We start from the raw sequence: 17,408 nt of genomic DNA on the forward strand, positions 1-17,408 counted from the left end.
GTCTGTCTATTTAACTACCTGTCCGTTTGCTTGACTGCACACACAAGTCAATCCGTGCGCAATACGCTGACGCAACTGCTAATAAATCAAATCAAAAACTATATAAAACAAAATACAAGTGAATTAGTATTTGTTCTAAATTGTTGGTATTGCTTGCAGCGGCGCTTAAAATGAAAACTTAAATAAATACAATTTGAATTTGATTCTCTTTCGTGGAAATCTACTTGCAAATTTATGGCGCTAACAACGCTTTTTATGTATTTATTTGATTTTTGATTTCCATTTTTCTTGTCGGCAAAGCCAACAAGCGGTGCGCTTATTTGTTTTCTTAGTCTTCTCCAAATGTTTTTGCTACCCCGTCGTAAGGGAAAATTTTTACAGCAAATCATTGCAGCACGCCCCTTGCCCCAGCAACGCACATGCAAACGATACGCAGCTCGAGCTTTTTTTTTAATGCTGCATCGTTTTTATTAACTTTTTGCCTGCAAACGCATGAGTTTTATCGCCAGCAGGGCACAGCAGTTACTACATGTTCGCTGTGGCCATAAGTCGCGGCGGTGACAGTGGCAGTGGCAGTGGCAGTCGCAATGGCTGCCACAGCAACCACAAGCCGTTGCTGCCACAGCTGCCACAGTTGCCACTGCTGCAGCTGTTGCATGTTGGGTTTTGTTACATTTTGGGGTTATAAATTTTGCACGTGGTTTACAACGGAATCACTGATACTTTGGACTGTTGCTAATTAACTTTTCATTAGTCACGGCAAAAGGCACACTTAAATTTTTATTTACTCTTCCCCCACAAAATACACACGCTTCAAATAGCAGCACGGCGCCCGCGCGCCCCCCGCCCTACGTTTGCTTTGTGGTTCGATTTTCGAAATACTTTAGAGCAGGCTATTAAAATAATGGATCTATTTTGGCTTAAATGCAAAAACAGCAACAACAGAAAGAAAACCAGAAGAAAATCAAGCAAAAATCAACGGAATAATTGAAAATTTCAACGATTGCGGCAGCCATTTTTGGCAAAAAGCTACAACTCACAAATACAAAGGCAAATACTTAATATATATATATATTTAAATCTAAATATATACATGTGTAAATGTGTAAGGACTGGAACTACGACTACGAACTTTAATGTAGTAAAAGTTTGCTGTGAGGCTTATTTTTGAAATATTTATTAATTATAAATATTAATTCTATTCAAAAAAAAAAACCCCCCGCAATTTTATTTGTTATTTCTGTTGTTGTCTACGAGCTGGCAATTTACTTTGGCTTTTGCTAAGCAGCTAAAAATTATAAATAAACGCAGAAATAACATACATATTTCATGCTATCACGTGTGCGCATCTGATTGACCATCAAATTATTTATTTATTTATTTATATTTACCGCATACGCCCTCGACTATCTGTGGCGAGCTCAGCTCATTAACTACTCTGGCGTGGGCAGTTGTAGATAGATGGAAATTGGAAGTGGAAATTGCTTTGAATATGAATAGAACAGCGGCATTTTTATGGCGCTGGCAAAGAACTAATATGCATAAACAAGGGAAAGTGCGTCAGTTGTCGAGCTTTCGCTTTTGTAGATGCGTAAACTAGTGTGCGTGTACTTTCAGCAGGCACTATTGACTTTTATTTCGTACTTTATCATTTCGAAAGGTCACCATAGATTTATAATGCTATACTATATTCCCTTTAATCTATTCCTAACGGCACGTTTCAAGACTTTTGTTTGCAATTAATTTTTCAGCGGTTTGACAATTTTCATTTGGATTTTCGGTTTTAGCCCCCCCAGAGAAATGTGTCTTTTGTTGTTGTTGTTGTTGTTGCGGTTCCTGAGCTGATTGGCCTGGCTGTTTGTAGCTAATTTTGATGGCGTCAGCGGGCGCCCATGACAAACACTTTTGAGTCTTGACGATTTTCCTCATATTATTTTCTTTCAGTTGTTGCCTGTTTGCCTGTTGCCTGTTGATCTATGGTCTGCTTAGCGCTTGTGACAGGCCATTGCCTGAATTTATTTAATTAATTCTTGTGACATATTCGTGTATTTATAAATATAATATGTTTCACTAGTTGCTGTTGCGCAGCTGGCAGAAATTTTTATATTTAATAATTAATTTTTCTCATTTGTTTTACCAACGATTGTTTTTAGTATTTGTTACACTTCACTGCACTGCTCGCACACACACTCCGGCACACTCAAACACACATGCATATTGCATAATTAAACATTTTCGATTTTGTTCTGATTGCTTTTTGCATACAACGCACGTCTACAGCGGCGCACCGTCGAGTGGGGACTGGACAAAGCCTCAGCGAACCGAGCGAGATCGCAGATCTGTAGCCGGCTAGCGGAGCTTTTTATTTCGTTTTTTTTTTCCTTTTTTTTGTTTTTGCTTTTGGTTTTTTTTTTGGCAAAAAGCAAAAGCTTTCGCCGCACTCAGCTGTTAACACGGCCGTTTGTTTTTGGGCCGCTGGCAGCAACACGCTGCGTTTGTTTTGGTCTTCGCCGGCGGCCCGCTGCTCGGCGGGACAACATGGCGTATGCGCGTTTTGCTTTTAGCGTAGCGCTTAGCGCTTGCAACTTGCGGGCGCTGGTGCTGGCGGCGTTCGTGTGACGTCACTGCTTTGTGTTTCGCGGAAGTAAACAAAGGCAACTTTTCAGAGCATTATAATTATTTTGCTATTCTTTTTCTTTTTCTTGTGCTGGCACCTATAATTTTTCATGCTGATTTGCTGGCTTTTCTTTTAGCTGGCAGCTTACGGCTGCTTAGCCATAAATCAAGCGCTTTCATCACTTTGTCTGCTGTTTATTTTGATGATCCTGATCCACAATACAAAGTGCAATTGCGCTGCAACTTGTGCTATTCCTGTATTGTTTATTGTCTTTGCCGCAGTTAGATCGCCCGCCTGACGCACGCAGCGTATGCGCAATGCGAAACACGTGCCACGTACGATGTGTAGTACGAACCGTGCCCTGCCCCGGACCTGGCCTTAATTTAATGTGTCACTTGTCAGGCATTTCGACAGGCTGTGTCTGAAATTTTTTAGCCCGAAATGCTTTGTTAATTGGAAAACTGTGTCAAAAATAGAAATGCCAGCAATACGGCACAGACTTGACATTGCCTGAAGCTAAAGTTGAAGGCCAAACGGACCTGCGAGGCACACGCAGCACTTGCCACAGATATCTTGAAATCTTTAACTGGCTGCTAAATGGACTGCAAGTGACCGCAGACCACAAACGGAATCAAAGTAAATGCAATTTTGCGGCAACTACAAAGTGAAAGCAATCTATTTATTTGCCAAATCGCGGTCAAAACTCGATGGGGCGCTGTCGGGGGGGTTGCAGCAATGTTGGCCACGATTTTATATGCCACTATGAGTTGCTCTGTCGGACCGTCAGTCCATCAGACGGTTGGCCGAGACAGTCAGACACTGGTCCCAACACGGAAGCGTAGCGCCACGAATGGCGGCCAGCCTGATGGACAGTTGCGTCTTACACTTGCTAAGATCATTTCAAATTTAATGCTAAGTAATATAATGTTTGGACACTGATGAACAATAATGGCTTCATGTTGTCATTACCAATTCTAGACTAGCTTGATCAAATGGCTGTCTATAGGCAATGGGAACGAGTGTCATTGCGAAATAAATGACAACTTTTCCATATTTGTATAACAAAGTTTTCTGTTCAGGCAACAGCTTATTCAAATTACTTTGATCACATAATTTCAAATTCTTTAACCCCAATCGTATATGCCACATAGAGACCGCTGGCTTCTGTGCAAATCGCACTTATGTATTTGTTTATTTGCCGCTTGTTTGCGTTTCAGGTTTTACCCACCGCCACCCCCCGACGCGACGTGACGTCGCTGGAAGCCAGCCAAACTTGTGCATATGAGAACACATTTTGCAAAAACAGGACAGCCAAAATGTCATGTACAAATGTGTTTAAATTTAGAACATACACATACAAGGGGGCGGGGGCAGGGCAGGGTAGGGGCAGGGTAGGGGCAGTGGCATGTGCAGGGGCGTTGCAGAGGCAGGAGCTGGTGTAGTAAGTAAGTCACATAGCGCACACAGCGGTTATTAAATTAACAAATGTCCAATTTTTGGCAAACAAAATCACATTTGCTGCGGCACTTGAAATTCACGAGTCTAGTAATTTCTATTTGCTATTTTAATTGAACAAAATATTCGACAATAATTTGTTGATAAATAAATAAACTCACCTTTTTGTGACTTTTGAATACGGAACACTTAAACGTATCCGTGCTGGCATCGCGTGCTATGTAGCTGAATATTTTGAGATCGCTGCTGTCGTGGGACACATAAAATATTCTGTAGATGGGATGATTGAGCAACTCGATTTCCTCGGGGTCATTGGTCCAATTCTTTTTCTACATACGCACACACACAAATACAAAAATCCGTCAGTTATTGGTTCAACAGAAACAAATATGATGGATGAGATTTTGTATGGGATTTGGACTTACTTTTCGACGACGCTTCTTGAGCACAACTCGAACGCCGTTTACTGATATTTGTATGGTAACCTTACGTTTCTTCAGATTTTGCACTTTGCACTCGTACTGTTGGGGAACAAAGAAAAGGATATCAAATAATGATATAAATGTCACATATATGTATGCAGGGTGGCAGTTGGGGATGGCTTATGCTGATTCTTGAGTTTTCAATTAGCATTTGACGGCCTTCCACGCACGCGGCTAATGGCAAGACATGACAATAACAAACGCCATATCAAGCGCTTGAAGCCACACAAAGCTAATATATACATACACACACACACGCATACAGACACACAGATCGAACGTTAGCAGCTCGGCAAAGCATGAGCCAACTAAGGCAGGCGGGCCGCCTGCCATGAGGAGGCGTGGCAGATAAACAAGCCCGCCACATTGGCCATGGCACGTTGCTTTTTATGCCGTTAGCTTTGGCGCGACTGCGGCTTGTAACTGTAATCAAAGCACATGACATTGACAGTGGCGCCAAGCCAAGAGAAAAAGTGTTGCCTGCTTTTAGGCGGCGCGCGAAAGCAAGGCAAATTTAAAGGGCACAGTAAGTTTCTTTAATTGGCAACCATCAAGGAAGCAAAAGTTTCAGATGCGGGCTCTTGAAACGTGTTTGCCATGTCTTTGATTCCCGTTTGTGTGCGTGAGTCGATTGTGTGTGTGCGTGTGTGGGATGTGTGTGATGTGTGTGTGTTTAGTTCACTCACCCGTATGCGCCGCATGGCCTGCACAATTTCGGCTCTCGTGTTGGGACGCGGCACCTCCTCCCAGCCCACGAACTGCAAAGAGAAGAACGCGTAAGTTAGAAATACAATTTGCAAATTTAAAACAAACCAAAAAAGCAACAGCAAAAAAAGTAAAGTAAGTTTAGTTTCGGCCAGCTGCACCCTAGGGCATTCCATTTGGGCATTAGCAAATCTTTTGCAGCTCGTGTGCATTTGATTTTTATATATTTGTGGCCAACATTTGTGTCTGTTGCTAATGGCAGCCAGTGCCAAACAGCCTCGACACAGTAAGCGTGCCAATTAATTATTTTTAGTTGACAAATATTCTAAATTTAAAGCACAAAACTCAAACGAAGTGCACGCAAATGCTAGACTGTGTGCTGCTGCCCTTTGGCCCAAAGTAAAGCAGGCCAAAAAAAAGCACATCCACACAATTGTTAACAAATTGACGTCATTAATTTCATTTTCATTTCGCTTTGCATTTTATGGCCGTCTGTCTGCGTGTCTGTGGGGGCACTTGAAGATTTTCCACTTGCACTTGCCATAGAGCGTGCGGGCCAACGTTTTATGGCCGGCCGCCTCTACAAATTTATGGTCAAAATGCATGCATGATGCGACAAAACAAAAGAGAGCAACGAACAAGCAAAAACGGCGAAATTATATTGAAAAATAAATTGCATTTTTCACGCGCAAATTATACGTTTTTGCCAAGGATGACAAGTGCGTAGATATGGACCTAGATTTAAGCATTTTATTACAGTGAGAACAACAATTTAAATGAAAGTGACATGGCCATAATAGAGGCAAAAGAGAGAGGCAGAACGCTTGCCAGCGATAAAAGTGTGCATTAAATCCCAGCCACGCCCACAAGCAGGCAATAAAAAGAGATATTTATGGGCTAGCTTAGTGCAGTTTGAATGTCCCCAGCGCCTGTCCCCTGTACCCTGCATATCCTTGTCAGGCGACTCTTGTAAACATATCAAAGTCAAAGCCAGCTACATTTTGCTGCGCATTTTCTTGCACAGATGATGAATATCGACTGTCTATATATAACATAATTATGGATCGTAACTGGGCCGGCGTGCGCCACATTCGTATGATCAACACATTAACACCGGATGGCCCCTGCTACCTACTCGTTACCTGGTCTAGTATATGCTACCTGATTCCAGATGTCAGCCTAAATATAGCAAGGCGTATGTTTATAATTCATAGAAAATAGATTTTGGCATATTGGCAGAATTAATAATAAATTGCCAAAAATGAAATGCTTTCAAGACATATTCCCCGTTACCAAGAAAATCTACAATTAATGCGTGGGAAATTATGATTTTACACATAAATTCATTAACATGAACCCAAATGCCATGATGCCATTCTTTATTTATAGCTTAATTAAAATTTGTAAAATCTAAGGCAAAAATCAGAATCGTTTTATCTAGAAGATAACCATGCATAGTTTAAGTGTCCCACTTTAAACTAAAACTAGTTCAACCATATAGCTTCAGGCGTGATAGATCGGCTTTCGACACAATGCACCTCCGCTCTTTTACTGAGGGAGCGTTTATTGGCATCCTTTTGAACTGTGCTTGCAGCAAAAGTTTTTTAAATATATTAATTTGCATTTTGTTGGCATTAAAACTCCTGCTTGTTCTGCGCTTGTTCTCGCCACAAGCCGAATCCATTTAAATAAAGCGTTCTCAACACTTCGCATCAGTCGAAATGAAAAGCAACTGCCAAAAAAAAAAAAAAAAAAAATAGGAGATGAGGAAGATGCAGAAGCAGAAAAGGAGAATCGCCCACAAATATTTAGATTGCATTAAATTCATGCAAACACAAAGGATAACGGATACAGCGCTTATCCTCTCCTGCTATACAAATCCTCGCGCAAATAAAAAGCAGCTCAGCTTTGGACCCCCCACAGCTCCGCCCCTGCTGCTTTACATTTCTAGTGCTTGTCTTTTTTATGCTCTGCCATCTATGGCTATTCGCATCCTTTTTTTCACTTAAAAACCGTTTCGCTAGAACGAATGCTATGCAAATAGCTGTAGGACTTTGTGCGTCGCTTCATTTAAATTCATTTGCTTTGATTAAAGCCCAGAGCAAAAATGGCCAACTTTGGCATTAGTATAACTTTGTTTTTTTTATAGACACATACAGAGCTCGAAAAGCCTCAAAGAACATGCGAAGCAACCCAACGAATTGCTCACGGCTGAGTTCATAATTTAAGTAATAACAAATGTTGAAATTCTTGGCCCTCTGGCCTTTTACGACCCGCTCGGCAAATAGAAGCGAAGACAATTTTGTGGGCGCATTATTTTTATTGATTTTACGGCTGGCAGAACCAGGTATATAGCGTTGATCTACCTTTTGTTTATTTTATAATACAGCTCACGTTTTTGGTGCTTGGCCCTTTTCGATTTTTCTATTAAATTTTCAGTGGAAATTCTATTTCTGGATCATTTGTTTATTTGCGTACATTTAGCGTTTTGATGGAAATCAATTTTAAAAGAAATATACAAAAACGCACAGTAAACGAAAAGTCAAAAGCCAAACAGCCAAACGGCTGCTGTCTGTCTGCTCGACTGTGACGTCGGTTAAAAATCGAAAAAAGATCTGATAAGAAGCAGGCAGCATTAATATTAATGCCACATAAAGTTGCACATTTGTCCAATTAAACAGCGCTTAAAGCCAGCCGAAAGCCTGACTAATATCATAATGTAATTAAATGTCAAGCCAAAGCCCAAACGTCAGCTGGCGTGCGCCTGTCGAGTGGGTGCACGGCTGCCGGTTGCTCGGAAAGGGGGACTGGGTGGGGTATGCGGCAAGCAACAGACAAACGCGTAGGCGGCACACGATAACCCGTGGGGCAACGGCAAACAGATTAGAACAGCTTAGTTTGGTCCAGCAAACCCCACAAAAAAAAAGCCAAAAAAAAAAAAAGAATTGAAAAAATGTATTAAAAAAAAAGAAGAGAAACGATTTCTATGCTATGTAAAAGAAAAATCGCTGCATAAAAAGGATTTAGATTTGGCTGGGGTTTTGGTTACGGTTTCCGTTTCTGCTGCCGTTTCGCTGCGCCTCGGTCACGGCTAATGGCGCTGCAGGCCAAATGGAGGAACGCACTGGCTTGGACAATGGGCAACAGCAGCTTTCCGCTATGTATATGTAAGCATTTTGCAATGTTCTTTTTTTTCTGCCTTTAGCTACTTTTCAACAATGTAAAACATTTGTTTGCCCAGATTTTCAACAGCGCTGAACACATAATTTTTTATGCAAGCATACTTATACATGTACTTACAAATATATATATATATATATATAATTTTTTTTTCTTCTACTTTTTTTTACCCTTTGCTTGGCTGGCGCCAGTTTTGCCGCAGGACAACAAATTGTTGCCCAAGTTGAGTGTACTTTAACTTTTTGAGCATATCAGGCGTAGACTTAACTGAGTTTGCAAAATACAATTAGATTGAAAATGTATTTAAATGCAAACAAGATTGGGCCATAATACGCCTTAGAGCAAACAGCATGAGAATCGTCTTTATATTTAAACAAGATAATTTAGAGATGAAATGAGTAGATGTTTTAAGGCAACTGAAAAAACCACCAAAATGTCTCTAAAATCAAAATACTGTATTGAGTATGTATTCAAAATTGAATGAGTATACATTAAATATTTGAGTAATATTTAAAAATTCAACAATTTGTGGCATGGCAGTGTATTAAACAATCTTTCTGCTGTAGCTTTTAATTTCATAAATGCTTTTCACGTTCTTTTTTCGAAAGTCTGGCCAGTGCTGCCAATGCTGCCAATGCATATGCCTAACGATCCAGCTCAAAAATGTTGCTGCATACTTTCGGGCGGCGTCGATATAAATTCACAGCAGAGAGCGAAACGAAACGCAATGAGAGCGATTTGTACTCTTAGTGTATGTCGCATAGCGACAACAGCAACAACAACAACAATCAAGCAATGCTATTCACATGTGAACAAAACATGGTAATTAATTAACAAACAAGCAACAACAAAAAAAAAAAAGGAATACATAAAAACAGTGAAAAAATAAACGAAAATAGATCATTATTTATAAGAGCAGTAAATTTGTTGGTTCTGTTTATTGAACACTTTGCGGTGGCAATGTTATGTGCAGCAGACGAGCCAATTCTTAAATATTCCTTTATTTTGGTAACTGCACGCAGTTAATGCGTTATATGCCAGGCAATAAATGTATAATGGCGAAGAACAGCCATTTTTTTTAAGGCACATTTTGGCGGCAATGAAAAGTTGAGTTTGGCATCCAGTGGGCGCTTAATAAAGCTAAACGTGGTGGATGCTTCGCTTTAATGCGTTGAGTCATAAAAAATGCACAACGGAAAAGCATTTAACAAATGAAAATCAACAGCACAAAAGTTAAAAGTGACACGAGCTGCCTTTCTAACCCAACCCGAGTGCCAAGCAGCAGCCGTGGAATTTCCGCTAATAATGTTAATTCCATTGCCACCAGCAACCGTGCCGCGCTGCGCTGGCCGTTACAGCCCCCTTCACACCGCCGCACGCAACCGCCGCAGATAATCAGCGTGCGGCGCACCAAGGTCCTCATCCCCCCACCTTGTGCTGCCGTCTCCTATTTTTTGTTTTGCTTTCATCTTGAGTTTAGTTTTGTGCTGCGCTTCCTTCCTTCCGTCCTGTGCGTTGTTTTCGCTTTGTTGCGCAACAGCGCAAGTTAGCTTCCTGCAGAAGAAGCAGCAGCAGCGGCAGCGGCAGCCACCTGCCAGCTACACGCCCACAACTGCCACCCACAGCCTCCCGCCGCCGCCATTATTATATTTTTAAGCTGCCAACTTAATGATAGCGCGCATAAAAGTTTCGCTCGCCATTTGCGGCTGACTTTTTATGCTGTGCATAACTTTAGGCGCTTTACACTGCGTTTAATTTAAAACAATTATTTACGTAGCCTGCGCGCTGCCTGACTGACTGACTGACTGGCTGGCTGCCTGGCTGACGGACTGTAAGTGGCCGAGTGGCCCGAAGCAGTTCCATCTAAAATACCTCGTCTAGAACAATCAACAGACACAAATCAACAGTTTGGCCTGCTCATTAAATGCGGCCTAAACATAAAACGCAGTTTGCGTTTCTCCTTCTTTTCTTCTACTTGTTGTTGGGCTTGTTGTCACTCAAATTGCAGTTGAAAATGTTTGCGTTTACGCCCTACTGCAATTATTTTCCGGCAAAAAGAAAAACACAATAATTTGATGTTGTAGTTTGCTGCAGTTGAATAGCAGCCAGCGGGATGCAAAACAAAAAAAGAAAAAAAAAAGAGCGTTTGGCTCAAACTAACTGCCAACAAATGCTGTTAAGTAGCGCAATAAATCAACTTGGCCAGAACCGGAGCACAGCTCGACTATTCTGTGAGTGTGTCCACTCTTAAGTGCCATGAAATGAGTTGCCTTTGCAGCAGGGCCACAAACATGAACTTCAGTTAAGTGCTGGCTTAAAATAAACAACTGAATTTCAGGTGCCAAGCTAGTTAAAGTTGGCCAACATTTTGGATTTCTCCAGCAGCAGCAACAGTAGTTTTGTCATGGGTGGCATAAAAAGTGCCTGGCGGCACACCTAAGCCTTTGCCTCATAAAACAGACAGAACCCCCAAATGGGAGTAGTCTTGCCTTTAATCCTAAGCTTTCTATGCCTTTCCACAATTTGCATAGGTTGCAAGAGGTTTGCAGCAATTTGCCGCTTTGATTGACTTTGAGTCAAAGACTTTATTTAACAAAGCCCAGCCCCAAGTTAAGCACGTAATATGCCGTTTCCGGCTCAGGAAAGTGAGACTCCAAAGCTAACTCTGCTGACACACTTAAAAAAGACATACACAACAATTACGACTTCACATAATAGTAATAAGCGATCATAAAGCCAGAGGAAAGAATACCAACGCCTAGCGATAAGCAATCATAAAAGTTACACACACTCAAACACACTCTCTCAAGCACACACACACACACATATTTAGTTTTAATTGTATGCGTTGCATTCTTTGTTTGTTCTCTGTTGAAACTTTCGCTGGCTGTCTCTGGACTTCATTAGTTCGCCCTGCACAATTGTTGGTGTCAAGTTTTATTAGCTCTACGACAAGGTTCAATGCACGCCACAAACACATCTATATCTATTTATAAAGCATATTACGCCCATATCAATTTATAAATCAAATTGAAAACCTAAAAGAAAAGTAAAAGTTAACAACGACGGCGGCTGCTGTTCAGCAATGACCCACATTTTACCCAACACATCTTTTCCCTACCTCGAATTCTTTTATGAAAACCCATTTTTTGGTTTATAAGCATTATGCAAATGCAGCTGCAACAACAGTTTTCTATATACAAATGCCACATGAGCTTAGAAAAGAGATGTGGCAGCAAGAAATCAGGGGGGGGGGGGAGGGGGTCGGTGCAGGGGCAAAGTGTTGCTCATGATGCTTATGTGGGCGTTGGTTTTGATTAGATCAAAGCGTTGCCCCAAGACAATGCACTCGCCTTCATTGAGAGCCAGAACTGGCCGTAAAGCAATTAAATTAGCTGCTTGAATACAGGGGGGGGCAGGGTTGGCTAAATCAATAAGCAGGCTAGTCCTAAGCTCTACAATAGGACTATAGCGAAGAGTCTTGGAGCTGGAGCTGAAGGACCGCCCGCAGGAGCAATACAAAAAGCGACAAAGCGCATAAAAGTTGAGTAGCGAGCAACAAAAACAACAACAACAACAACAATAACAATAACAACAGTAAACAAGCAGAAAATCAATTGAAGTACTTAAGCAAACAATGGGCCAAAAGTACTACAAGCCAGCTCTTATACAAAATGAAAGCAGGCCCGCATCGCCTCGTCCCGCTACCACAACAATCTGTACGGACACAAAGCAAAAGAATACGCAGAGCACAAGCTGTTGGCCCAAAACAAGTGGCGTCTAATTTAGCACTGGGCGATTATTTAGATATCAGCAGAGGCAACAACAATGCCAATTACAACAATAAGCTGGCAATTTTTTAAAAGGCACAGCGTGTATGTAGAAGAGAGCGAGACCGAGAGCGAGAGAGAGAAAGACGGAGGCAAACGTCAATTGAAATAAATAAATTGCGTGGCAAACGGGGCGTATGAGCAGCGTGGCAAGCTAAACGACCGGAAGCATTTAATTAGCGGCTTTAATAATTCAATCAGCTGCAGCTCCATCACAACAGCCACTCCCCACCGCTCCCGCTTGCTTACACACACTTTCATGTGCGTGTGTGGAATTTGAGCCGCTAATTTTTGTACAATTTTACCCAAAATAATCGAGCGTCAATTTCACACACAAGCGTTAAACAATTTTAAATGGCTTCGATTAAAAATGATTTTAATTGATTTTTTGTTGTTGCCGTTTTTCATTTTATTGCTCTCTGGTCACACGCACATTTATGGCTGTTGTAAGCCTAAGTAATGGGGCGCCTAATGTGCTGTGGCTGCCTATTGAAACAAGCTTGCGGTTTCGACAATGGGGGTTGGGTCTATTTCGAGTGGGGTTGTTAGCTTGTTTTGTGGTTTTGTTTGCACAGTCAGCGGGTTGCCAGGCTGCAATCGTATAGACTGTTTGGGTTCTTGGGGTTTAATGAACTCTGGTTAATTATGTTTTAGAACAGTTTTCGAGGGCTTAACTTACCCCCAAGTGGGCATGACAGTCACGGCATGCCCGGAGAACTTAGCTTACCTGCAATGAAAAGAATGGTTTTATAAATTAGTAAGGTTTTCGGTTGTGAAAATTAGTGCTGTGAAATGAACGAATGTTATTTAAGGCATTGTGCCTTTGTTCAGTTTCAACAATTTCCATTGGAAATATACTCATATTTTGGTAGATTAGAGGCCATCAGTAGATGTCTCTACTACTTTAGTACGTATACAAAGGTATTATTAGGTACTATATTTTGACATTTTCCATGCCTTGCTTTCTCATGTCTCAACTGCTGGCTTGCTAAAGCGTTAAAATTGCGAATACCTGCGTGACGTAAATGGAAAAATGCAATGCAATAAATTTAGCAGGCAGGCCAGGAGACAGCAGCAACAGCAACAACAGCAGCATAGGAAAATAAACAACGGCAAGCACTGCAAATAGCCGCCGTTTCAGTTGGCAGAGTGTTTGCTGGAACTTGTCGCTGTTTAATGAAAAAAACACAGCAGGCCAAAAGCAAAAACTAGGCTTGGCCAGAGCCACAGTCAAAGCCAGAGTCAAAGCCAAAGCAGTGACCATTGATGCCTGAGAACACACAGACGCACTCGATCGCCAAACAGACGGCCAGACAGACACACAACCAGACGGGCAGACGGCCAGATAGACAGACAGGCAGACAGGCAGACGGGGAGACAAACTGAGAGACAGACGGGCCAAAGTCATCAAAGCCAGCGCCAAATGTTGGCAATTGCGAAACTCAAATATGGCCATGTACGAGTTTGTTAGGCCCATTGGCTGCATTCGCCGCATCTCTCTTGCGTCTTGATGGCAATTTCCTTTAGTCTGCCTTTGGCCCCTCCGCCACCTTCACCTGAACGTTTCTGGAAATGACAAGCTGCGTTTTGATGCTGCTGCCAACTGGTGGCTGATCCGTGCCTGGTCTCAGCTATGTACATATGTTTCTCCCTCTCTCTCGTTTTTTTTTTTTTCTAGACCCGCATTTCACTTCGTTGCGCTTAAAGGAGTTAGTGAAATTTTGCCACATTTAACACTCAAACTCGACGACAACAGTTTGTGGCAGCATCAGGTGATACGAGCAATTTGTAGCTTAGCTCAGGCTCATAGCCTAAATGACGGCATCCGGCGTGACAGCCGTGAGAGCTCATCGCCATAGATGAAGTAATTTCATGCAATTTGCGATAAGATACAGAAAGGGGCACTGAAGCGGGGTGAGGCAGCAACTGCTAAGCTCTAATTATATTCAATTGCAACTAGTTGCAAGCCGCAAGAACAAGTGCAAAACTCATTTGGGCCAAAACGAAAGCTAACCGTTGCTATACTCTTGCAGAGGGTATTATGAATGTGTCGTGAGAAGTGTAACGCATTATTGTTGACATCGTTGTCGTGAATTTGAAAGAGTAGCCAAGTCGTCCGTCTGTCTAACTGTAGGGATTACGTAGATACGGAATCGGAATCACATGGGTATGTGGCAGGCTCCAATAGAATCTTTTGGTAAAAACTTAAGTTCTTAAATGAAAACATTTTAAATTAATCAGGATATTTTGATCATGCAACAATTTCGATCCATACTAATCTCTTTAAATATATTTAAAATCGTTTGCCATATGGCTACGAGGGTATTAAATCTTCGTTGTGCCGAGGATAGTCGATATTTCTCTTTTCTTTTTTGATTAGACATCGCTTGCTGGTTTTCGTTGTTGTTCTTGTTGTTGCGGTTGCCATTGTTGTTGCGTAAATGGAACAAAAGACTGCAACTGCGCTGTGGCTGGCAACTATTGGCACAGTAAATATAATTACAAACGACAGCTGGCACACATTTGAGCCAAAGCATACAACATCGACAGCGCTGGCAAGGCACAAGATTGCCAGCTTGCGACAGGATAATGCACACAGGACACGTGCAGCTGAGGCAATCGGCTTGTTAACGCAACTGCACACAAAATATATGCATAAGAATGCAGATTACCCATATGAATATGTTAAGTGAGCGACGCCTGGCGTACGCTGCGTATGAGCAATATGCAATCTCGATTGGCAGGCGACGTGGCATGCTGCGTGTGGCAAGCAAGCTGCTGCTACATTCTAATGGCCAACATGTTGAAATGCCATGCAGGTATTTGCACTCAAAGCGCAATTAATTGTGATTGACTTGAACAGCCCAGCGAGAAAGAAAGTTGAACAGCCAAAATCTATGACAAATGGCTGACAGTTGGCCTTATACAGACACAGAGATAGGGAGAGACAGAGGCGTAGAGAAACGGAGAAATACAGCGGGTATTTCATCAAAAAGCTGACAGCAGCAAAGGTTGTTCCAAAGTCGTTGCAGGCTCTGTCCAAATGGCCTATTGAAGTTTTCAACAGTAAGCCAGCGGCAGGCGTGAAAAGCATTGGCCATATATCTATGTCACAGCTTGGGAAAACTAATTTGCAGTTATCAAAACTTTCCCTGACGCCCAGCACATAAAAACTTAATGCAGCCGGCAAGAATTTATGCTGGAATTCTTACGGCTCATTGGCAGCGAATGTATTTCATAATGTGCTAAATTATGCATAGACTTTAATTAAATAGAAAAACCTTTTTATTTTATTTTGGATGGAAATCGATAGACGACACACCCTGCGCACGAAGCGTGCGACACGTGCGGCCGGAAATGTTGGACAACATTTGCTTGGCCCATCAAAAGCAAATGCTCAGCATAAGAAGTTGGGGCCACATTTAATGACACACGCAACGCAACGCAAAGCAATGGCATTGAAATTTTAATAACAAATGGGTGTGGCAACAGAACAGTTATACAAGAAACAAGCCGACTTGCATATGTCACAGAGCTACAACGCGGCGTATGAGTGATGCATGCGTAATGCGACTTTCCCGGAGTGAAAATCATAAGCTGCAAGGCACAAATGAGAGCAAAAAACAAAAAACGATATCTGAAACGAGGCCACGCACATTATATAGCAATTTGTGAGGTTGCAGCTGCCACTTTGGCAAAAACTACGCTCGACTTTCGCACAAAATTAAACCAATTTGCTGATTGGCAGCCAGTTTTTTTTTTTGCTTTAGTTTACGGCACGCACAATTTCTATGCCAATGTATTTGCGCCCAATAAGGACATTTCAACAATTAATGTGCTCAATGTGCGCTTTTAAGTTGTTTTGTGGCAAAGTCAATGTCAAGGTGTCGTCGAGGCGGCGTTCGCCTTACTTACAATGAATGCATTTGTGCCATGCATTGTTGGCATTGTTTATTTGTTATTTGTTATTGTTGTTGTTGTTGTTGTTGTTGTTGGTGATTTGCTATTTGATTTGCTGAATGTTTATTGCTGCTGCCGCTCATTAATTATTTATTGTACATACCACACGCTGTGAGTCATTGCGAAAATTGCTCATTACTTTAATTATTTGTGCGAAATTTCCAGCAAATTGCATCTAGCTCTAAAGCATTTATCAACACTGGCCCCCAATTCCGGAATACGTTAACAATTTCGTTTCGGTTTCAGTTTCAGTTTCGCTTTGAAAGTGCAACAAAGTTTTGCTACTAATTCAATTGTTCTGTAACATGAACTAAATTGCTTAAAAGCTACTGAAATGGCAGTTTCATTAAACGTTGGCAGTTTTTTAATTAAATTTTGTCAATCTATGTTAGGGACGTAGCATCCCCGCACCCTCTCTCATATCCCCTGCAGCTCTCATTTCCTCTCTGTCTTTCTCCAGTCCAGTCCAGTCTTTTAATTGATAAAATTGATTAAAATGTTACTTTACATTTGCCCCAACTGACATTTATCTTAATTGCCGCCTCGCTGGCAGACACTTCAAACAGCTTCAGTGCTCAATTAAATAATGGCCATTTCAATATTGTTTTAGACATGAAACTCATGCTATTGACATTCCAAATAAATGTAACAACTTAAATTTGTAAATACATATATATCAGAGTCAAGCAAATATAGACACTCATCAATTTTCAAATAAGGAATTTAAGCAAATGTTATATTTCTGATATTTACAACTCAATAAGAAGAGAGAAATAATTCAAATAAACAACATTTATGTATTTTCTTATGCCGACCGACTGACAGATTGAAATTTTCTCAGTAGCATATTGTGGCATAACAAATGGGAAACTTTCAATTAGCATTTCGTATATCCATTTCATTGGCACTCTCCAACCATCATCTACAACTGACACAACAGCTGATCTCGCAGCACATGCCGCGCCATGTGATATTAAGCCCACCCGGAAACGTATTCCGCAACACATTTTCATGTCACTTCAAACATTGCTCATACGCACCGTTAGCTGTCCGTTTTTAACCACAATTTCCACGCGTCTATTTTTATTATTTATAAAATATGTACACATGTATATAAGCGAATGCTCACAAAAAGTTGCTTTATTATGGATATGGAAAAGCTAAATAGAGTAAAGCTTG

General features: G+C 41.4%; 1 protein-coding gene across 8 annotated transcripts in view; it reads right to left on the reverse strand.

Annotated features, from left to right (window-relative positions):
- The window catches only part of LOC6623240 (capon-like protein), a 45,633-nt gene that overhangs the window by 11,175 nt on the left and 17,050 nt on the right, over positions 1–17,408 (reverse strand). For 4 of the 8 annotated variants that reach the window (XM_015175217.3, XM_015175218.3, XM_002047248.4 and 1 more), the window contains exons 3-5: positions 5,241–5,312; positions 4,498–4,593; positions 4,234–4,401 (exon numbers count right to left, since the gene is read on the reverse strand). In XM_015175217.3, coding sequence (XP_015030703.1) covers positions 4,234–4,401; positions 4,498–4,593; positions 5,241–5,312 — 336 coding nt within the window. Of the gene's footprint in view, positions 1–2,137; positions 3,718–4,233; positions 4,402–4,497; positions 4,594–5,240; positions 5,313–17,408 lie in introns of those variants that run through there. The other 4 variants (XM_015175216.3, XM_032434472.2, XM_032434473.2 and 1 more) reach the window with 3 other exon arrangements.

The sequence above is a fragment of the Drosophila virilis genome, chromosome 3 (genome assembly GCF_030788295.1).
Source record: "Drosophila virilis strain 15010-1051.87 chromosome 3, Dvir_AGI_RSII-ME, whole genome shotgun sequence".
Taxonomy (NCBI): Eukaryota; Metazoa; Arthropoda; class Insecta; order Diptera; family Drosophilidae; genus Drosophila; species Drosophila virilis.